Here is a 23,862-nt window from a genome sequence, read left to right on the forward strand (position 1 = left end):
ACACAGAATCTGACAAAAGGTCTGAGTGCTTCCACGTAGTGATCGCAACGGCAGACAACCAGAGAATGACCAGCACCCAGTATATATAGCAAAGCACTCTCCAGCGCCTCCCCTAAGTGCTGGACCAATGGGAACTTGTTGAATCGTCAGTTGACCGGCTTGGTCAGCTGACTCCCTTCTGGCTGTCATAAAAGTTCTGCCTCTCTGCGCGCGCGCGCGTCCTTCTGAACCTGTGTGGACTATCAGTCCCAGCCACACCAGACATGTGTTGCAAATCACCTGCCGTGCTGGACGCGGAATCCGCCGCACCGCTATCACGACATGCGGCGGTTCCTCCGCGTTCGGCCATCTTACTGGACGTAGGCCCATGCGTGCAAACCGCCGCGTTGGACATGGAATCAGCCACCCCGTTCTGAGTACACGCGGCGGCTTTTCCGCGTTTCCTCACACAAATGAGGGGGAATTAAACAGGTTAAACTCTCTAAATACATACAGGGCGCAATTCTCCGTATTTTACTTCTGTCCAGTGCAAGAGTTCAGGTCCACTTTAAATAATCAAACACACCCTTTCCCAATATATTTCATAATGCTATTTCGCTGCTAAGTGACACAGGATATGTCCCCCTAGAGGCGGGGAAACTAGCGAGCCATCCATATGAGATACATGGAATGATCTTCCCATTTTCATCTGTCTTCTGCCCTCTTCCAGCTACATGCCTGTATTGATTGTCCTGTCCATCCCATTGTTACTAATTAGGTGGAAATTGTCATGGAGGTACAGCAGGCCGGTCTGCGGGGACCCCCTTCTCCTCTCCAGCATCATCTCTGGAGGATAAACTCATTTTCTGTTTCAATAAATGACACGGTTCTACATAACACATCTTTCAGTTTCGATCTACAAAACCGCGGCCGTGTCTAACGATTCTCGCCGGCAAAAAAAAAACGCCTTTTCACGCCAGGCAGCGCCATTAAGAATTTCCAGCCCGTCCGCATTTTAACTTCAAGCACCTGTAATTTATGATTTAATTTTTCATCAATAGAAGTAATTGGTCTCTCACTTCCTCAGAACTCCAATACCCGGGGGCCATGTACAATTAATTTTTACGGCTGCTTCTGCAGATAATTTATTAAGCTTGTCTCTCATTGTTTTGCTTCTTGTTAAATCTTGCTGGCAGCCAGTGGTTTTATGCAGATGGGTTTTAAATATAAGGCCCAGGAGGAGCAGAGAGAGCAGAGGAAAGTGGGCCCAGCCAATCAGCGACACCCATAAAACAGCCTACGCGAGTCCACTTCTAGGCCTGATGGATAGGAACAAAACTAGGAGCGTAATTAACTTGCTAGAGGTGAAAGACTTTTTTTTTTAAATTTAAGATGTAAAGATCTAGAGAAGAAGTTGAATAACCACTAAACTTCGAGTGTATGTCCGGGCATTCCTGCTTTCCATGTGGCTAGGGTAAGTTGGCGGAGAAGAGTGGTCTGTGCAACGAGATAGGCACCCAGTATAACAAGTTAGAACTCTTTACTGAAGAAAAACATGCAAATATCACACACCACCATCAGGAAAGGCAGTTTGCTTAAAACAGAGAGAAACATAAAGAATTCAGGAAATAACAATCTCATAAAGATCCTCATTACATTTTACACACAGTGACATCTTGTGGTTTTACTATACTGCAGTTTAATGTAATATTGTTGTGAAATCTTGATCTTGTTATATTGAGAAATTCTGATACATAGATTGCAGAATAGACGTCCTCTAACCTCCTGCCTGACCTGCGTCCCTCTTTGTTTTGGACTGAGTCATGGGAAAAGCTCATCTAGTTGCCCCCCCCCCCCCAAAAAAAAGTGAGGCACTTTTGCGCCTTTCCACACACATGTCCAATTTTAGCTAGCCAGAGGTACCCCCAGTGTAACGTGATGAGAGAGGGTGCTGTAGTCATGGAGATGGGGACCCTTGGAGACTGTAGATCACCGGTGGAGCCTGGGGAGGCGAGTCACTTCTCTTATGCTCCGCTGGCGCTAATCTTCACCTTGGGGGCCCAGCCGTGGGTGCCCATGTTGACGGGCGGGCTTCGTATCGCCGATGGCAAAGCACACGCTGACAGCTGCTATGGTGATCCCTACACCACTGCTCATACATACAGATACACTGTCTGGCTATAACTAAGAAGCATGTATTACTCAATGGAGATGGAATGTTGGACTATGATGCATCATAATGTCACTCAATTAAAAGTTCAGGTTATTGATGGGGTGCCGGTATCTTGGAGGGGAAAACATTCTAGACTAAAGGAGTTGCTTAGGAGAGAAGCGAGCTGGATCAAAAGATTGGGTGTGTTGGGGGAAGGGGGATTAAACAAAGAATACGATCTGGGATTTTGTATTTGATGATGATGGCTAGGATACTATGCATGTTCTAATGTATTTTATATGCTCTTTTCTGCAGAGCTGTCATCCTTGCCTGTGCTGGAGGAACTGTTTGGAGATATCCCTGATGATTGACTCGCTGGGGAGGTATGGGTGAGTGAAATCCGTCTATAATTTTATGCGGATATTAGCGTTGTCAGGGATGCGCAGCCCCATGTCTATTAATTAGTCGCGCTGTTGCAGCGGCTTTGTTTACATATGACGTTGGAGAGACATGCCTCTGGGAGGGGCTGCCCCTACTGTCATTGTAGTGACTCTAAGCGCACTGAGCTTGCGCATGGTCTGTGTATGGACGTGCGGCGGCGTATGCGTGATGACGTCATGTTTTTAGGTCACCTGACCTGACCCCAGCGAGTGAGAACACGGAGTTATGGCTGATGCTGGCGTGGGGCGCCGGTATTCTCCGTGATGATGTAATCCTGCTTTATTTGCATGTTAGGGATGCAGTCTCCCCTCAGGTCCGCCGTGGAGTGCAGGTAAGGTGATTGGCTGCGGGCAGTTTAAACTGATTGGATGTTTTAATGGGTTGACACTATATATGGACAATGTATGTGATATCTCATTTGTGGTTGAAACAGCTTGAAGAAAGGCTGATACCTGAAACAGCGGGCTGTCGCTGTATTACCACTTTTTAATGTTTCAATAAAAGAGCTTTTTTCACGCTTGGAAGTGCCAGCCTCCTATACGCTTTCTGCAGATAATTTATTAAGCTTGTCTCTCATTGTTTTGCTTCTTGTTAAATCTTGCTGGCAGCCAGTGGTTTTATGCAGATGGGTTTTAAATATAAGGCCCAGGAGGAGCAGAGAGAGCAGAGGAAAGTGGGCCCAGCCAATCAGCGACACCCATAAAACAGCCTACGCGATGCCCTCGGTGACGGAGTCCACTTCTAGGCCTGATGGATAGGAACAAAACTAGGAGCGTAATTAACTTGCTAGAGGTGAAAGACTTTTTTTTTTAAATTTAAGATGTAAAGATCTAGAGAAGAAGTTGAATTAATAACCACTAAACTTCGAGTGTATGTCCGGGCATTCCTGCTTTCCATGTGGCTAGGGTAAATTGGCGGAGCAGAGTGGTCTGTGCACGGAGATAGGCACCCAGTATAACAAGTTAGAACTCTTTACTGAAGAAAAACATGCAAATATCACACACCACCATCAGGAAAGGCAGTTTGCTTAAAACAGAGAGAAACATAAAGAATGCAGGAAATAACAATCTCATAAAGATAGTGTTATATTGCAACAGGATCTGGATAGGATGGCTATATGGGCACATACATGGCAGATGAAATTCAATGTTGACAAATGTAAAGTCATGCATTTTGGTCGTACCAATGGTCTAACACCATACAAAATAAATGGGATACAGTTGGGGACATCAAACTTGGAGAAGGACTTAGGAGTACTCATCGACAACAAGTTAAATAATCGTACTCAATGCCAAGCCGCTGCAGCTAAAGCTAACAAAATTTTGGGATGCATTAAAAGGGAAATAAAAACTCGAGATGCTAGCATAATATTGCCCCTGTTTAACTCTCTAGTAAGGCCACATCTGGAATATGGAATTCAGTTCTGGGCACCACATTACAAAAAAGATATTGCAGTTTTAGAGCAGGTGCAGAGACGAGCAACAAAATTGATACGTGGGATGGAAGGTCTCACTTACCAAGAAAGGTTAGATAAACTGGGTTTATTTAGTCTAGAGAAAAGACGCCTTAGAGGAGATCTAATTAACATGTATAAATACATCAGAGGGCAATATAATAGCTTGGCGGATGAGCTTTTTGTCCCTAGGCCTTCTCAAAGGACTAGAGGACATGATCTGCGCATGGAGGAAAAACGTTTTAGCCATTTATTTAGGAAAGGGTTCTTTACAGTAAGAGTGATTAAGATGTGGAATGCATTGCCACAGGAAGTCGTTATGGCAAACTCTATACCTGCATTTAAAGGGGGCTTAGATGCTTTCCTTGCGTTGAATGACATCCATGGCTACAATTACTAGGTAATGCCAATGATGTTAATCCAGGGATTTTATGATCAACAGGGATATGTGAGGGAGCAGGCTGGAGTTGTACTTTGTACTGGTTGAACTCGATGGACGTATGTCTTTTTTCAACCAAAGTAACTATGTAACTATGTAACTATGTAAAGATCCTCATTACATTTTACACACAGTGACATCTTGTGGTTTTACTATACTGCAGTTTAATGTAATATTGTTGTGAAATCTTGATCTTGTTATATTGAGAAATTCTGATACATAGATTGCAGAATATACGTCCTCTAACCTCCTGCCTGACCTGCGTCCCTCTTTGTTTTGGACTGAGTCATGGGAAAAGCTCATCTAGTTGCCCCCCCCCCCCCCCCCCCAAAAAAAAAGTGAGGCACTTTTGCGCCTTTCCACACACATGTCCAATTTTAGCTAGCCAGAGGTACCCCCAGTGTAACGTGATGAGAGAGGGTGCTGTAGTCATGGAGATGGGGACCCTTGGAGACTGTAGATCACCGGTGGAGCCTGGGGAGGCGAGTCACTTCTCTTATGCTCCGCTGGCGCTAATCTTCACCTTGGGGGCCCGGCCGTGGGTGCCCATGTTGACGGGCAGGCTTCGTATCGCCGATGGCAAAGCACACCCTGACAGCTGCTATGGTGATCCCTACACCACTGCTCATACATACAGATACACTGTCTGGCTATAACTAAGAAGCATGTATTACTCAATGGAGATGGAATGTTGGACGACAGGTGGTGCAAAAATAAGGAGCATTTGTGAGAAAATAATGGACATTGCGATATGATGTGGCAATAAAACTTTTAACAGTTATCCTTCAGATTCCAGGCATCTCTCCTTTTAGTGATGATGATGAGCAGAGCTAGAGCCGAGGGGTAGGAAATGCTGGATTGGTGCTGGCCTCGTGACCCCCCCAGTGTGTCCCAGTATAGCTAGTATAGTGCCCAGTATGGGTAGATAGTGCCTCAGTATAGCTAGTATAGTGCCCAGTATAGCTAGTATAGTGCCCAGTATAGGTAGGTAGTACCCCAGTATAGCTAGTAAAGTGTCCAGTATAGCTAGTATAGTGCCCAGTATAGCTAGTATAGTGCCCCATTATTGGTAGGTAGTGCCCCAGTAGAGCTAGTAAAGTGCACAGTATAGCTAGTATAGTTCCTAGTATAGCTAGTAAAGTGCCCAGTATAGCCAGTAAAGTGCCCAGTATGGCCAGTAAAGTGCCCAGTATAGATAGTATAGTGCCCCAGTATTGGTAGGTAGTGCCCCAGTAGAGCTAGTAAAGTGCACAGTATAGCTAGTATAGTGCCCAGTATAGCTAGTAAAGTGCCCAGTATAGCCAGTAAAGTGCCCAGTATAGCCAGTATAGTGCCCAGTATAGCTAGTATAGTGCCCAGTATAGCCAGTATAGTGCCCAGTATAGCTAGTAAAGTGCCCAGTTTAGCCAGTAAAGTGCCCAGTATAGCCAGTATTGTGCCCAGTATAGCCAGTATAGTGCCCAGTATATCCAGTATAGGGCCCAGTATAGTGCCCAGTATAGCCAGTATAGTGCCCAGTATAGCCAGTATAGTGATCCCCCCCCCCCTCCCGCGGCCGCCGCTGCTATTACCTGTTCAACCGGCGGCCGCTTCCTCTAACCTGGGTGCCCCTCTCGCTCTCCATCATGTGGTGCGATACACTTCACTGTTACCAGGGGAACCGCTCTCTCCTGCCTCGTCACAGCAGCAGCGCCGGGCGCGCTGCTGTGATACACTTATATGTATGATGGAGAGCAAGAGGGGCCGGCTGAACAGGTAATAGCAGCGGCGGCCGCGGAGGGAGCGGGCGGGGGGATGGGCCGCGGACCACCACCCACGACTCGCATACAAGCCGACCCCCCAACTTTTGGCCCCCTTCTTGGGGGTCAAATATTCGGCTTGTATGCGAGTATATACGGTATATGGTATTTTGACTTGGATGAACCAATTCTGGTCTTGGTTCTCCATTAAAATGCACCTGCTAGATCTGCAGCCCAAGTGGCCAAGTAAATGCAGCTCTGACAGGAGAGACTCAACATATCAATCTATATTTAAATACGTTTTTGTTGACTAGTGATTTCTTTGCCTTATCAGTCACATGTACTTAACCACTTGACCACTGAGGGGTTTTACCCCTTGAGCACCAGAGCAATTTTCACCTTTCAGCGCTCCTTCCATTCATTCGTCTATAACTTTATTATTACTTATCGCAATGAAATGAACTATATCTTGCTTTTTTCGCCACCAATTAGGCTTTCTTTAGGTGGGACATTATGCCAAGAATTATTTTATTCTAAATGTGTTTTAATGGGAAAATAGGAAAACATTTGGAAAAAATCATTATTTTTCAGTTTTCGACCATTATAGTTTTTAAATAATGCATGCTACTGTAATTAAAACCCATGAAATTTATTTGCCCATTTGTCCCGGTTATTACACCGTTTAAATTAAGTCCCTATCGCAATGTTTGACGCCAATATTTTATTTGGAAATAAAGGTGCATTTTTTTCAGTTTTGCGTTCATCCCTAATTACAAGCCTATAGTTTATAAAGTAACAGTGTTATACCCTCTTGACAGAGTTCAGTCCCTGTTTATGTATTTTTTTTTTATTGTAATTTTTCTTTTTTCATTACAAAAAAAAAATAATTTGGGGAGTGTGGGAGGTAATAAGTTCATTTATAATGTAAAACTATGTATATGTATATGAAAAATGCTTTTGGGTGTAGTTTTACTATTTGGCCACAAGATGGCCACAGTAACTTTTTGTGAATGCGTCCTGCAAGCATAGGAAGTACTCTTGCAGGAAGTTCATGGAGGCTGGGAAACTTTTTTTTTTTCACAATGATCGTGCTGCTTCTCATAGAAGCAGCCGATCATTGCTGGGGGGCTTAGATCAACGAACGGGAAATGGTTATTCCCGTTCATTGATCTCCAGGCGAGCGGGCGGTGGCGTGCGGGAGCGCGTGCATGAGCGAGCGAGAGCACGCGTAGCGGCGGGAGGTGCGTATATCTCCGTCCCTGGTGGTTAAAGGTTGTGCAAAGGGACGGAGATATACGCACCTGCGGTGGTAAAGTGGTTGTTGACTTTAAATTGTTAAAGCAATTGTTATATACTGTATCTTCAGTTGCAATGTATGTTTGTAAATGTACAAAAACCCAATAAAACTCTAATGTTTCCCCCAAAAAAAAAAAGTCTGAATGTCTTGAAGGAAAAACTATTTATATCATTTAGGTGGCAGATAGGTAGGGGTAAAGGTATTGCTGGTTAACCTAACATAGCTTAAATGTCAGAATTGGTCAGGTCCATAAGGTCCAGACATGAAGTGGTTTTAACAGTGTACTATGCCCACAGAGACGTATAAAATCAGACACATGGGGTACCACTTTCGGGTGCATTCAAAAATGATGTGGCAAAAAATGGCGCGGCGAAAAAAATGACGCATGGTGATGCCGATAATTGCATCTTGCTACTAAGGGTATTTAACATTTCAGAATTATCCTAAAACATTAAATAACCTTAGTAACAAGTTGTCATTATCAGCATCTCTAATCTATTACCTGGTCCCGGCGATCGCGTCTCCTCCTCCACTTCCTGTTTAGTGTGCAGGAGTCCTGCAGCCAGCCAATCACCATATGGGGACTTAAGTCGCATGGTGATTGGCTTGCTGCAGAACAGCTGAAAACTAACAAGGAAGTGAAGGAGACGTGATCGCCTGGGACCAGGTATACTATTGCCCGTGCCTACTCACCCTCCCTCTGCCTAAGCCTTACAATTCCAACAGGTTTGAGATGTATGCCATTAACAGTGCAAGAATGGCAGCAATTAAATATTCCTATATATAATATACGTGCATTTTGATTGGCTTTGGTAGGCTCCACCAACTTTTCTGAATTTTAATCTCAGTAACCCAGTGCCCAATTGTGCAAAGTTTGAGAACCCTGCCATTAACAGTGTAAGAATAGATGCAGTTTACATTTTCCCAGTGAAATTTGTATTTGTCTCCCACTTTTTGGCTATGGTGATGAAAAGTATCCTACATGTTATTCCAGGTAATGTACTATGTGTGCTCCAAATTTCATTCAAATCCGTTCAGCAATTGTTGTGTGATTGAGTAACAAACATCCAAACTTTCGCATTTATAATATTAGTGAGATTTGTGAAAATCTCAGCCAAACGGCCCAAGTCTATATATACTGCAACCAAAGTGCTCTTTAAAGTTTACAAAACTATAATTTTTTGTTTTGTTTGAGTATTTGTTTTTTTGCTAAGAGTAAAGCAAAGCAAGGATTGAAGATTAGATCTCCCTCTTCCTGGTGTAATCCAGGGCAGTGACATGACCAGAACAGCATCCTGGTCTCTCAACCCCCCCCCCCCTGCCCCCCTCCACACACACACACACACACACACACAAACACACACTCATTCACGCCCACTACTACCAGGTGCATAAACCCAATCATACAGTCACTCAATCTTCCTAGACAAACAGAGAATGAGTCATTCTGAGGAACTCAGAGACCTTCCGGATGCCACTGTCATTGAAAGCCAACTTTGCAGGGAATCGGTTCATCAGATTTCTACCTCACCAGACCTCTCTGTAGCTCTGCTGTCCTGAACTGGGACTATTTAGCAGCAACAACAACAACAGCCAAGCAGTAAAGTGACAGGCCACACAAGGTTGCAGGGAGAGAATACTGAGCGAAGAAGCATGTTGCATGTTAAATTCATCTGCTCTTCATTGCAGCATTCGCTGCCAATCTTCTGACTGCCTCTGGAAACCTCGTCAGCACAAGAACCATTCATTGCGACCCGAGCTTGTATTGGCAGCAAAACACAATCCTAAAATCACCTGTGGGGAGGAGTAATGCAAAGCGCACTGCCGCCGGACTGCGGAGGAGTGGAAATGAATTCCCTCGGGTGATGGACTCACGCGTCACCATCTGGAGGTCTGATGGACAGATTCATCTATAATGGATGCCAAAATACTACCTGCTCCCTGCAGAGTGCCAAGTGAAAATGTTAAAGCAAACCTGGAGCGAATGATATAATGAATTGTATGTGTAGTACGGATAATGAATAGAACATTAGTAGCAAAAAGAGTCTCATTTTTATTTTCAGTTATATAGATTTTTTTTCATAATGTTGCCTCATTCTGTCATATTTGAAGTTTACAAACCACACTCTGAATTTTAAACTATAAAACAGACCTAATAACTCTTTGAACTTTCCTGCAGTAAAACTTTATCTCAACCTGTCTCTCGCTGTTTCTTGGTTGTTTAAGTGCTATGAAAACAGGATGGTCTTTGACACGAGTTGGGTCGGAGAGCTCAGAGAAGCTCTTCTGCATAGATAACTACTGACGTTTCTTAACTCTTCCTGTACTGGAAACAATACGAGACTCTTTTCTTTGTTACTAATGTTCTATTTCTACTACACATACAATTCATTATCTCATAAGTTTATTTTGGCTTCCGGCTTGCTTTAAAGGACATCCGAGCTGAAAGGTTACAGTTTCGTTTTACTTACCTGGGGCTTCTTACAGCCGCTAGCAGTCTATGTGGTCCCTCTCTGCAGTTCTGCCGCCCTCCACTTGCCGACCGCATCACGCCAATGGGCGTGGCCACGGCGGCAGCCCCAGGACCGCCTAACGCCGATCGGCGTAATGTTTTGCAGGAGATAACGCATCTCCGCTTGGTAGGCGGAGCTCCGACCCATACTCCTTCAGACTCCCAGTGGTGATCGCAGCTAGGAGACTGTTAGACAGCGAACCCCCGTCTAATTACCCCGTACAGCGCTGTGATCTAAGGCAGAGCTGTACTGGGGACAGCCGTGTGACATGGCTGTTCCCCTGGCAGGCTCAGGGGGGTCAGCCTGTGACAGCCGATCACAGTGATTGGCTGGCGGGGGAGGGAGGAGGGGGGGGTATAGAAAATATATATACAAAAATAGGTATTTTTATTTAAAAAATAATCAAATAAATATTAATAAAAAAATAAATAAACATTGGGGGTGCAATCAGCTTTCTGTTGGGGGGGGAATCACTTGTGTGCTGACATGTTCGGCCCTGCAGCGAGGCCTTAAAGCTGCAGTGGCCTATTTCTTGAAAAATGGCCTGGTATTTAGGGGGGTTTAACACAGCGGTCCTCAAGTGGTTAATTCACACCCAGCTTTTATTTTTCCAATCTAAGTCCCTATTATAATTGCAACATTGCCAACACGGTAATAATATTTTAAAGGCTACACCGATTATCATCAACAGTAAAACCACTGAGAGGTAAAATGTATCACATTGATCTCCTCGTTACAATTGCATCTATGGAGGAGTGAGATATATTGGGCAAGGAGTGAACAGTCAGTTCATGAAGATTCGGCGGTGAAAGCAAGAGGACCAGGCAGGAGAATCTGGGGGACTTTGATTATGGCCAAATTTTGGGCCGGGCTGAGGCATAGGCTGGAGAGGCTCCAGCCTCAGGGCGCAGTGTAGGAGGGGGTGCATAACTCACTCAGCTATCATTCCCCTATTGTTTTTGAAGCAGAGAGAAATAAGAAAAGGGGATTGGCAGTGACTGCAAGCCAGATAACTAGAGATTAACCACTTGCCGACCGCGCACTCATAACGCGCGTCGGCAAAGTGGCAGCTGCAGGACCAGCGACGCAGTACTGCGTCGCCGGCTGCAGGCTAATTAATCAGGAAGCAGCTGCTCGCGCGAGCGGCTGCTTCCTGTCAATTCACGGCGGGGGGCTCCGTGAATAGCCTGCGGGCTGCCGATCGCGGCTCGCAGGATAAATGTAAACACAAGCGGAAATAATCCGCTTTGTTTACATTGTACGGCGCTGCTGCGCAGCAGCGCCGTAAGGCAGATCGGCGATCCCCGGCCAATCAGCGGCCGGGGATCGCCGCCATGTGACAGCCTGTCACTGGCTGCACAGGACGGATAGCGTCCTGTGCAGCCCCGATCACCGGAGGTGTAGAAGGTAGGAGAGGGAGGGGGGAATTTCGCCGCGGAGGGGGGCTTTGAGGTGCCCCCCCCCCGCAACACCCACAGCATGCAGAAGCAATCAGACCCCCCCAGCACATCATCCCCCTAGGGGGGAAAAAAGGGGGGCGATCTGATCGCTCTGCATGCCAGCTGATCTGTGCTGGGGGCTGTAGAGCCCACCCAGCACAGATCTGAAAATACAGCGCTGGTCCTTAAGGGGGGGTAAAGGCTAGGTCCTCAAGTGGTTAAGGTGTTGGGGAGGTTGTGGGCCCTGTGGCCCTCTTAGTCTAATAGCAATCAGTGTGTGACAGCTTGGGTGGAAGGGATGGAGGGGCGCACTTTGCTGTCTCAGCCTTGGGTGCTGAAGGACCTTGTCCCAGCTCTGGGTAGAAGCCAGGATGCAAATGTCTCCAAAATATCTTGTAGGTGTGTTCCTGGCATGCAGTGGTTACTAATAAATTGTGCATGTTTTCACACATACAGACACACATGGTGTACAGAAAATGCATACAGAAAAAGCCTCAGCTTATTACACTAACTCTGTCCATGACTGATGGCGCAGAACTGGCTTTGCAGACTTCTCTAAGATCACTACAGTAGACTGTACTTGGAGAGGAGTAGAGAGGTTGGGGGTAGGGGGCTGTGCAAAAGAGCCTGCTGCACACTGAAGAGGGACACTGAATAGGGACTGTCTACAAAGCTTTGCTTGATTTGTATGATTCGTTATCAGTGGCTGAGCAGATGCAGCCATTAGAACAATTGTGCAGAGAGCAGAAATCTTTTTCTCTTTGTGCCCTTCGTTGTCAGTCTCTCAGGACAGGGAAAAGAAACTTCTCTCCACACAGGGCCCCCTGTGGTTTCTGGGGCCCCCTGCAGCTGCATCCCTTGCAGGGGCTATTGCTACACCCCTGAGCACAGTGTTATTAAGCGCTCCCATTTCTCTGCATGTAATTACAGCAAAAATGCACTTGTGGCCAGCAGAAGGGTGACTGAGCTGCCTGACAAGTGCTCAGTTCAGCTATTTAAGGAAAAGAGCCCCATCTCCAGTTTAATTGCCACATATTAATAGCTCATCCTCACCGACATATACAAGAAAAAGCACAGATGTATGGTGACAGGTACACTTTATTACATCTCATTCCTCTCTCAGCATTCATGAATGAGCGTTATTATCACTTACAGTGTAGCCATTGATGGTGCTGGCGTGCTGCCGGGGCATCCTCCATGTTACACTGAATGCTGTGCAGTTTATGGCTTCAAGGTCGATATCCAGCGGGGGTCCTAATCGCTCTGTAAAGAGAAAATGAATTCACCATTAGAAAGTGTTTGTACAATAATTCAACAATCCAAGAATAGAACATATATAAATAACTTTATACTAATCAGTTTGAAAATCTTCTAAAGAGCTTCTCTTTCTTTGACAGTATTGCAAATTGGAATCCATTGCGTTTCCGTAGAGATTGCTACATTCATACCATTTACCACAGCACAGAGGCTTTGGCCTGTCTAATGTATTGCACAGCAATCAGGGAACACAGCTCAAAAGCTTGAGTGTCCAATCAAATACCACCAAGTGGAATTTGATTGGTCCATTTTCAAGCTGTATACATTTGCATTCAAAATTTGCATAATCCTGCATCAACTCATGATTTTTTTTTTTAATCTCATTGACCATCGCTACTAACATCGTGCAATAGGAAAGGGTTAACAGCTAATACAGTTTGTTTCCTAGCAGGTTTGGGACAAGGTTCTCCAGCACCAAAGGAAAAGATTCCAATGTGCACTCCCCCTCCTCACCCCACGCTCTCTACTTCCTGATTCTCAGATCAGAGAGGCAAAGGATGGACGGCGCTGAAGACAGGCAGAGCCTCTAGCGCCTTGAGCCGGGAGGCGGTGAGTCTCTATTGTAAACACCAGCTGTGTGTAAATCCGAGTTAGAACAGGGGGGGGGGGGGGGGGTCAAAGGACAGGAAGTTGGAAAGAAGTGACACGCCAACTCCCCTGTACTCTCGATGCTCTGCACCCAAGGCAGGCACTTCTGGAACCTCTGCCTTGGCCCTACCAGCTTTTTTCTTCCATTTGCGAGAGCCTCTCCTTTTTTATGGGCAGCAAATCCCCCCCCCCCACACACACACACACATAATATACATACATGCCCTCTATTCCCAACTTTCATGTGCAACCCTCACTTGCAGCTGCCCTTCTCCTGCGTTGATGCCAATCAGGACTGGCTCTTGCTACAATGGGGCCCGGGCAAAATTAACCTAGGGGTCCCCCCTGGAACCCCCCCACCTGATCCCCCTTCCCTGGAGCAGCGCTAACAATAACAATAATATTTTTATAGCGCTTTTCTCCCTGGGGACTCCGCGCTGTGACCTGCATTATGCAGTCTCAAAGGCTCGGGAAAAGAGGTGGGTTTTTAGCCTTTTCTTCAAGTGGATCCGAGATAAACTTTTACTCATTGCATAATTGTGTTCCTTACATATAGTGTATAGGGCATTCCTCCAGCCAACACTTTTTTTGTTTTGTTTTAATACTCTAATTCCCTATAAACTTAACAAGCCTCGCCCACAGATTTTCAGGCCACTGACGCTGAAACGGCAGTACTGTCCAAAGGCCTGTCATTTTGCCCTGCAAAGCCCATAGACAAGATTGCACTCTGTGGTGATATGGAATAATTCTTCAGGAAGCTACGACTCAAGGAACACTACTATGACATGGAATCTTGCAACACTACTGATAATGAGCCAACACACACCAGATCCACAAAAAAACGCGGATGGATCCCTACACCTGGAAAAAATCCTACCCTGGACAAATACATCAACAAATTTAGACGCCAAATCTCTGACAGGTGTAATGATTTGTGTCAGCAAAGAACAGAATTCTGATTATTAGGTGATCTGCAGTATCACCTATAATGCAGATATATACCTGATTATATGGTGATCTGCAGAATCACCTATAATGCTGGTATGTAAGAAGCTGATGTGACAACATATAGCAATGAGTGATTGGTGCAACAGTAGTACTGATAGCTTTGGCAATAACTCACCAGAGGAGCTGGTGGGTACTAACAGTACAGTGCCCCTCACCAGAGTCAAGGGCCCTCTGGTGAGAGTAGAATGGTCAGACAGATTGGGTTCGGCAACAGACAGACAGATGCAGTACAAAATCGGAAGGCAGAGACTGGAAGGAATAAACAAGCAGAGTTGGCAGCAAGATCAGATGGGCAGAGGTACAGAGACACTGAGCAGAAGAGTAGTCAGAACGAGCCAGAGTCATGCACAAATAATAACACAGTAATGTAAATCTTTAAGGCTATCAAACAATTCCTATCTTGTGAGAAATCCCCGGTTTCCTCCCGGATCAAAGCACACCGGAACTATCTAAGGGTCTGAGCGCTAACACAGAGTATTCGCAACAGCAGACAAGTTGCGAGTGATTCAGCTAGGCTTATAAAGCAGAGGAGACCCCTCTGGCACGCCCCCTCCTATTAGCCAATGAGGAGCGGCGAGCGTCTCCTCTGACGTCAGCCGACCGGCCGGTCAGCTGACGCTCCTCCTCCCCGCATAAAGGTCCTGTCTGTGCGCCTGCGATAATGCAGCCCTATGTGCGGCTGACTGACCCGTCCTCGGCGTGCTAGACGCCTGAGGCACGGATAGATTGCTAGGCAGGGAGCTGGAGGCAGCTGCGGTGGTAGCGCTGTTCACCGCAGCTGCCTCTGCCACGTTTGTTACATTTATACATTGGTTCAAAGCTGTAGAAAATGGTTTAAACAAGGACTCTAACTTCTTGTGCTGGTACGATGGGTTTTAAATGCCACAATTCTTTTAATGTTTCTACTTTTGATTCATTTTTTGTGCCACTTGCTGTGTAAGATGGTGTTTACTGTCACTATTCATTTTATTTGCTTTCATGTGCTGGTTTTAAATGCCACAATTCTCTTTAGCTTAGAATTAATGGTGCATGTAACCAGCCCAGTTACAATTTGAACTCAAAATTTACGATGTCTCTTCATCACCAGAGTCTGCTTTATGTTATGTTGAGGGAACAGTTGATCTTATCAATTTAGCCAGGATGCCTGGGAAAGCCTCCTGAGTAACAGTGAAGGCATCAAATTACATTTATGTTTGCTAAAGAATGGTTCTCCTCTGTATGTCAGTGTATATAAGCTGTGTTTTTCAGTGTTTGTCAGGAACCAGTCTGCAGTAAAGATTAAAAATCTGAATCGGATATAACAACCGATTAAAAAGCAGAATTGGAAATGCATGCAGTGTGCAAGAGGCCATAGTTAGCCAACAAATGGTATCATCCTGATTCAAAACTCCTTGCTTCCACAGCTTTTCAGAGAGCCTTGGCACTCAGTCCCAGGTAGCAAGGGCTTATGGGAGCTCAGTCTGGGCAGGAGGAGGTTACTAGCCATTGATTTCAGAGGCAGAGGGGAGGAGAGAGGAGGAGAGGGGACTGAATTTACACACAGGCAAGCTGATAGCATCTCCAGCCCTCAGACCTGTGACAATGTGACAAACAGAACATGGCTGCCCTCATTGTATCGCAGCAGGCAGCAATAAATAATCATAAACTTTTAAAGCTGTTTGCAGCTAGATTTGCTGTGTAAACTATCTAAACTTTAGATAAGATATCTAGACAAGTTATTTGTTATAGTTACTTTTTCATCTCGGATCTGCTTTAAAGCTGTCCAGAGAGGGAGCCTCTCGTACTGACTTTGGAAGTGAGTTCCATAGAGTAGGGGCTGCATAGGCAAAGGGCCGAGCACCAAATGTATTTCTGTGTATCCTGGGAATAACCAGATTCATCTTATTGGCAGAGTGGAGGGTGCGTGGAGGGGCATAACGTTCCAAAAGAACCGCTATGTATTTGGGTCCCATGTGGTGTAGTGCCTTGAATGTCAGCAGGCAGATCTTAAAATTGATTCTCCATTTTACTGGCAACCAGTGAAGAGTTTGCAGTACTGGGGTGATGTGTGAGCTGCGGGGGGCACTGGTTAGGAGTCTGGCTGCAGCATTCTGTACTAGCTGTAAGGGGCGCAGAACCTTTTCTGTAGATCCGATGAACAGGACATTGCAGTAGTCCAGGCGGGAGGATACAAATGCATGAACCAGGGCAGGTAGGTCTTCAGCTGGGATAAGGTGCTTGATTCTTGCTATATTTATCAGATGGAAGACTTGAAGACAGCTGATACGTGCTGTCTGAGTGTTAGCTTTCCATCCAGGATCACCCCAAGGTTTCGCAGTCTTTATACTGTACGGTATCTCCTTTAATTGCTAGTGTGAATTGGGAACAGTTTTGGACTTTATCCAATGCCTAGCACCAATACCGCTGTTTTGTCAGAGTTTATTTTAGCCTCAACCAGCTGGTGTTAGTCCAATTTTGTAATTATTGTAGAACAGCACCCCTTAGGCCACAGTCATTCTTCAATTGATGGATTAGTATTTCATGATCCACAGTATCAAAAGCTGCAGACAAGTCAAGAAGAATCTAGGGGCCCATTTGTTGATTCCAAATTCCCCCCAGGGCCCCCAATCCAACTGTCGGGTTCCCCCAGGTCACCCCCAACTCAACTGTTTCTCCCCGGGACCCCCTCAGAGTCTTTGGCAGAGTAGAGTCTCACCTGTCCCAGCAGGCAATCTACTCTGTCCGCCCTTGGCTCTGTGCTCCCCGTCCTCATCCACAGCTGGCTGCATCTTCTCTGTGACCTGGGGCCGGTTATTACATAATAACATGTGCTGTGTCACGGAGGAGAGGGTGAAGGGCAGGAGGATGAAGACAGGAATGCATGGAGCCACCAACTGACAGAGGACTGACTGGCACTATAGTTTATTAGTGCAGCATCATGCAAAAAACGTATTGTGCTCAATCTCTTATCTTTTGCATGTATTGACGTCTGCAATACCCCTCGCAGAGGTGGTGATAAGAAGAAACTATTGCTTAGACAAGAGGCGCAGTGGATTTTACGCACCAATGCGTTGGGTCTTAACGACTATGTCGATCTTGCCTGCTTCCTCGACCCTTAGGTGTGTCTTTCTCTTATTCATGCCTCCTATATTGCCACCCTTTGTTGCCCATGGCTTATAGCATGGCATCTTTTAAGTATTTTTTGCTTAAACAATCCTTTAGCCACTTATATATTCTTCTAAATGGCTTTTTATTCAGCAACTTTTGTACTTGAACCCGCTTACGGGCATTTTTACATAATGCAATAAAGGAAATTTTTAATATGCCATGATGTAACCTGTTCCTCTTCATGTCTATGTGGTGTCTGTCTGGTACTATGACACTCCACTTCTTCCCTTTCAGGTCATCTCTTTAGTGTACCCTTCACATTCCTTTTTTCCCCTTTTCTTTAACCCCCACCTCTTCCTTTCACTTGCACTCACTGGTACACCCCAGTTCACCTCCCATTCCTTTCTCTATTGTGACCCCATTCTTTTTTGCTCTATTTGCTGCATGCATAGCTAATAAGCCCCAGTGTGTGAGAGTTGCTCCACACTTCATAGTGATTGCTGACTATGGCCGGTTGTCCCTGGACTGGACGCTGGTGCTCAGCTAGCTCACTTATGCTTTGTGCGGGATTTGCACTCGCTACGGCTCTCCGAGCATACACTGCTACCAATGTTTACATGGGGCGGGGTTGCCCGGACTGTCGTGGGCGAGATGCATCTCGTCACCAAGCAACTGCAGCACTTGTAAACAATCTGGGAATGGAGACGCCCAGTCATTGGCTGCTTGCTCGCTACGTCCTCTATGACGTGTGCGTGCGCGACCCCTTTCTAACTTGCTGGGCGCCACCCACCTCAGGTTTCATTGGAGCACCATCTTGGACCAACCACATAGCGAGGGTGGGTCCTAGCAGCATACCGGAAGTGCGCCTATTGACAGGCGCTTACTTAGTTCCGCTGCTGTTCCGGACACATTGTGCACACCTCAGATGAAGGTAGGCAGTCACCCTGCGAAATGGTCGTAAGGACCGTGCACCATTTGGCGCCCACACCTGCTACCTCCCCTCCACATCCAGGTACAGCCTACATGCATTTGTAATGCCAATTTTGACACAAGTTTACCTGCACGTTTTTGATGTTGAAACTGTTTTTGCCACAATACGTTTTTTGCATGATGCTGCACTAATAAACTATAGTGCCAGACATTTCTTGCCTCCTGATGTTTTGCAATAACTCTTGCCTGTTGTCTTGAGCACATAGTTATACTTGGTGTATCAAACATATGCCAGCATTTGCAGCGTTCCCCGAGTGCCTGCCAACTCTCCCACAAGCATTGACAGAGGACTGTGCCCACCGGCACAGGCAAGACGCTTCTCTGATGAACACATACCAAGCAACAGTTAAAGAGACTTTTCAAGTTGCAGATTTTGATTGATTGATTGGATAAGAGGCAGAGCTACTGCGCACTGCTCTGCCTCTACCAGGAAGCAAAATCCTGGAAAGTGTGTAACTTCCCTAGGCTATTTCTGGGGCATAAATCACTCGCTCTGTTGCAGGAATACGGCGAATCAACTTGTAAATTAATACTTAAGATGGCTGGATACAAAACTAAGGTTAAAAAAAGACACTTCAGTGTCTCTTTAAGTTAGGGAGACTCCTGAGTGGCAGACGGCTCGAGGCCCTGGGGCAATTGCCCAGTTGGTAGCACCGGCCCTGACACCAGTCCCTATTTTCCACGTCTAGCCTTTTTCTTCATCCTGTCCCCTGTCAAGCCTCTCCTTCCATGTGTAGCCCTCCTCCACCAACATCTCTATTTGAAGGCGGCTCCTCTAGACTTTACACTATGCAGCCTTTTCAGAGATCTAGCACTACAGTGCAAAAATAACAGCTTGGAAAAGAGTTACAGGTAACTGGGATCTTTCTTTGTTACTGAAATAAACTGTGGATATCCCTATGAAAATGTGTATACCATTTTAATTTTTTTGTGTGCATCAAACAGCCCCTTTAAAGTTTAAGCAGGTGGTTTTAAATATAAACCTTCTATTTTCTCTTCAAAGACTCTCACAGGCCATCCGTTAAGATGAGGCAGATGTGTCAGAAAATCAAAGGCAGCTATATGGGTACTTTGTGCCGCCATATAGACAGCCTGACCTTCTGGGAAGCGCGCCTCAGAGGCCTCATGCCGCTGCTTCAGCAGCATGTCACCCGCTGCACACTCCTGCGCCAGACACACCAGGCCTCCATTCATCCCTGATCTATCTGCTCCCAAGAAACCAAGCAGATTATACTTACATTCAAAAATCTGTATAAAAGTGGGATAAAACTCTGACATAACATTCAATAAAAATGTGTTTTCCTACTGTTTTATTATCAAAACAGTTATCTGCTTTTGTACACAAGTAATATTGTCTGTCTACAAATTCCCAAAGTACAGTTTATCTGCTCTGAAAGCTGCCATGGCATTTTATAGCATAGCTGCTGTATTTATATATTAAAATACAGTATATCTAGTGATCACTTCTCGGCTGAACACATACTAGAAGCAGAGAGAAGTCAGTTTCAGCACTTTGCTAATGTTTACTAAATGTATCTGACAAAGGAATGCAAATAACAATGTTATCACCTCTTTAGATGCAGCCTGAAGCTTTTCACTGAAGAACAATGTGCTGTGTTTAACTGTGAATGCAGTTATACTACAAATTGCATTGTTATTTTTACTACACTTCCTATTTAAGGTGTCAAATGTAAAACCTGCACTGGGGTGTATAGTTCCTTAGCTACGCAACTGTCATTATAGACACTTTATTAGGTGATGTAGTCAATAACGGAGACGTAACTACTAATCATGAACTTTGAGGCCCCATCATTGTCCACACACATTTTTGAGGAGAGATAATGAGGTAATGCATAAGTGAGCGACCTTTGGTGGCCAGGCAAGTAGCTCATCAGTCACTACTCACTCAGAATTTAATGTGACAGGTCACTAAACTACATCTGAAGGCAAAGATGACGCGCTAGATTCTCAAACGAGAGAGTGAGGAAAGACCAGCCACAGAGTATCTAGAATGTGTGCAAGGCTTAAAATGTACCAGAGACGGCGATACCTAAAGATTTAATACTTACCCGGGGCTTCCTCCAGCCCCATAAGCATGTCTGAGTACCTCGCCGTCCTCCCGTGGTCTGGACACCAAGGGGGACAGGAGGAGGACACAAGGGGGACAGGAGGGAGAACCTCTACAAGATGCTCCTGGACCATGGATGCACCGAGTTTAGTATGTTTTTTCCCTGGTTTTTGTCCTCTTCGCCTAGGTGCATCCAATAGTCTGAAAAATATGGTATACTTCCCTGGGGCTTCTTCCAGCCCCTCATAGTCCGTCAGGTCCCTCTGGGTCCCCTCCCCTCTATGGTCGCATATCTTACAGAGCTGCCAGCAGGAGAACAGAGGGGACCCAGAGGATGTTGAGGGACCTCACGGACTACAGAGAGCTGGAAGAAGCCTCAGCAAAGTAAAAGTCTACAAGTTTAAGCACAGTTCAGGTGTGCTTGAAAGTACCCCTGAACTGGGGGGGGGGGGGGGGGGAATGAAGCCCATGGTGGGCTAGATTACATTTGCAGATACGTCCTCGGGGACCCTCCTGATCCCTGGTGATCTTTATAGTTGAAGGAATCCTCCAATTAAATATAAAAACCAGGAATCTCCCTCTAGTAGTGGTGTGTCAATCAGAACTGCGCATGCACAAGTTCCAAATCTTGCAAGCACAGAGGAAGCAACGCTTTCTTTCACTATGCAGGTGCAGCTCAAAACTCCCACTTGCACTCCAGGATAGCTCTGCGCCACATGGAGGAACTTCTGGGCGAACCTGGGAGCTACGAGGGCTGGAGAAGGGGAACCCCAAGGACAACCATGAACACTTCTACAAAGTCCACCATGGCCTAAATTTGATAGATTTTACCCCGGATCAGGGATACTTTAAAGGAAACCAGAGACTATGATACCTAAAGATTTCATACTCACCAGGTGCTACCTCCAGGCCCATAAGCATGTTCTCTATCGTCTTCCGTGTCTCCTGAACTCCCCCTGTGTAATTCAATTAGCAGTGACAGCCGCCTGTATCTCTCACCTGACCCCCCAGCGATCAGCTGCTTTTCTCTCACTCGCTCTTCCCCCCAGTGCCAGTCGCGTGTGAAATGACAGGAAAACGAAGTGCTGCCACACAAGGAGTCCCCGACATTGCGGCAGGTCACCAGTTCGTAACGCCGGGCTATCTTAAAGCGGAATATAACCCTGCATTTCAACTTTGCTCTAAAACATTATTTACAGCATATTATATGCAAAAAGCATTTTTTTTTTTACTAGACCAGCATTGGAAGGGTTAAACACAGAGGTTTTAAGTTCCGTGCAGACATTCAGATAGTTACATTCTATTTAGTTAGTGTGTAACTGTTTATCAATAGATACATCTCTTTGGCTGTCCTCCAAGCTCCTTCTCAGTGAGAGAGATGAGTCATAATAAACACATATTTGTAAACAAAAAGTATCTAACTCAAGTTCGGATGCGTCTGCAGAAATCTCTAGGGACTTTAAAGCCCTGTGTAACCCTTCCAATGCTGGTCTAGTAAAAAAAAAAATGCTGGTTGCATATAATATACTGTAAATAATGTTTTAGAGCAAAGTTGAAATGCAGGGTTATATTCCGCTTTAAGTCGAGCACTCCCTGTATTTGAACCATAGGACGCAGGGACTCCCCCCCCCCCCCCCACACACACACACACTTTTAGGGAAGAAAAAGTGTGTCTTCTTATAGTCTGAAAAATACGCTAAATCCTCTTTTTCCCCTCGTGACAGGTACACTTTAATAGCTTGTGAAGAGAACATTTTTAAATGGTATGAATTACAAATGTTACTTCTATTCAGTGTTTAATCCAATGAAGCGTCATGGAGTTTGCTTTTCAAGCGTATGGTCGGTTCCTCATTTCCCCCCTCCTCCGCTCCCCTCCCCCCTCCCTGCAGAAAGTAAACACAGCACATCTGAGATAAAAAGACAAATTTAAAAGAACATTTTCTGTCAGTCAATATCACCGATTCATCTCGCAGCCAAACTCTGCACACATCAGCTAAACTCCAGGCGGGAGTCAGCGCAGCTCTCTCCATATCTCTTCTCCTTCCTCTTGTTTGTCTGATGTTTTTTAGGGTTTTTTTTTTCTTACGGCTCTATTCAGATTCAGATGGTGAGGAGTACAGAGAATAATTTAGAAAATGGATAGCACTCAGGGGCCTAAAGCAGTGATAGATTGCTGCTTAATAGCTCACCCACATCGCCAGGGCTGTATTTACCTTGAGGACCATTGCCTTGAATAGCACATTAAGTGCTGCAGCACAAAACCACTTCAGCCCCCGTGCAATTTTTACATATCAGCGCTACTCCCATTCTTTCGCCAATAACTTTATTACTACTTATCACACCTAAATAATCTATATATTGTTTTTTTCAGGACAAAATAGGCTTTTAGTTGTTGATATCTTTGTTTAGTAATTACCTTACTTTTTATGCATTTTAAAGGGAAAATAAGGGAACAATTGAAAAAACACACTATTTCACCATTTACATCCATTACAACTTTACAATAAACTGTGCTTACTACAAGATGAACCCACAAATGTTACTTGTTAATCCATTTTGGTTATTACCACATTTAGATTGTGTTCCTAGTAAAATGTATGGTTACAAGTTATTTAGAAATAAAGGTGCCTTTTTTCTGTTTTTTGCTTTCTCATTGTACACTATCGATGATTATAAGACCTTATTTGCAAAAATAATACTAATATATTCTCATGAAAAACATATTTAAAAAGCCAAGTTCCTAAGGTAACAATATATATATAAATACAATGTATATTTTTTCTTTAATATTCTGTCACTTTGTTTTTTTTTTACAAGTCTTTTATTTTGGTACAGAATATACGAAAACTATTGTTTTGACATGCAAGACCCTAAAACATGCTAAAATCTATTCTGCTACTTATTACAGTTAAAATGTTACCCCATACAGTTACCTCGTGTAGTTTTGATAAAACTTTCCCAAGTTTGATTATAATTTTAAAAATGTTTTTTTTTATGTTGCATTGAGATTATCACTACCCATTTTTTTATGGGACATGGGTCCAAGCTTTACAACACACCAAAATGTATTGTACGAGTTCTACAACTTGTCACGGTTAAAATGATACCACATGTGGCTTATTTAGTAACAAACTGGTGGTGCACCCACCACAACTTCACTGGACGTATATATACATCCAGTTTGTGTTTGTGGTTTTAAAGGACACCTAAAGTGAGAGGGATACGGATGTTGCCATATTTATTTCCTTAAAAGTAATACCAGTTGACTGGCTGTCCTGCTGATCCTCTGCCTCTAACGTTTTTAGCCATAGACCCTGAACAAGCATGCAGATCAGATGTTTCTACCAAAAAG

At 44.9% G+C, this 23,862-nt stretch overlaps 1 protein-coding gene across 2 annotated transcripts in view; it reads right to left on the reverse strand.

Annotated features, from left to right (window-relative positions):
* The window catches only part of LOC137528865 (pikachurin-like), a 328,823-nt gene that overhangs the window by 189,622 nt on the left and 115,339 nt on the right, over positions 1-23,862 (reverse strand). For both annotated transcript variants that reach the window (XM_068250585.1, XM_068250579.1), the window contains exon 2: positions 12,606-12,715. In XM_068250585.1, the coding sequence (XP_068106686.1) occupies positions 12,606-12,715 (110 nt within the window). The remainder of the gene's footprint in view (positions 1-12,605; positions 12,716-23,862) is intronic.

This window comes from Hyperolius riggenbachi, chromosome 1 (genome assembly GCF_040937935.1).
Source record: "Hyperolius riggenbachi isolate aHypRig1 chromosome 1, aHypRig1.pri, whole genome shotgun sequence".
In the NCBI taxonomy this organism is placed as follows: Eukaryota; Metazoa; Chordata; class Amphibia; order Anura; family Hyperoliidae; genus Hyperolius; species Hyperolius riggenbachi.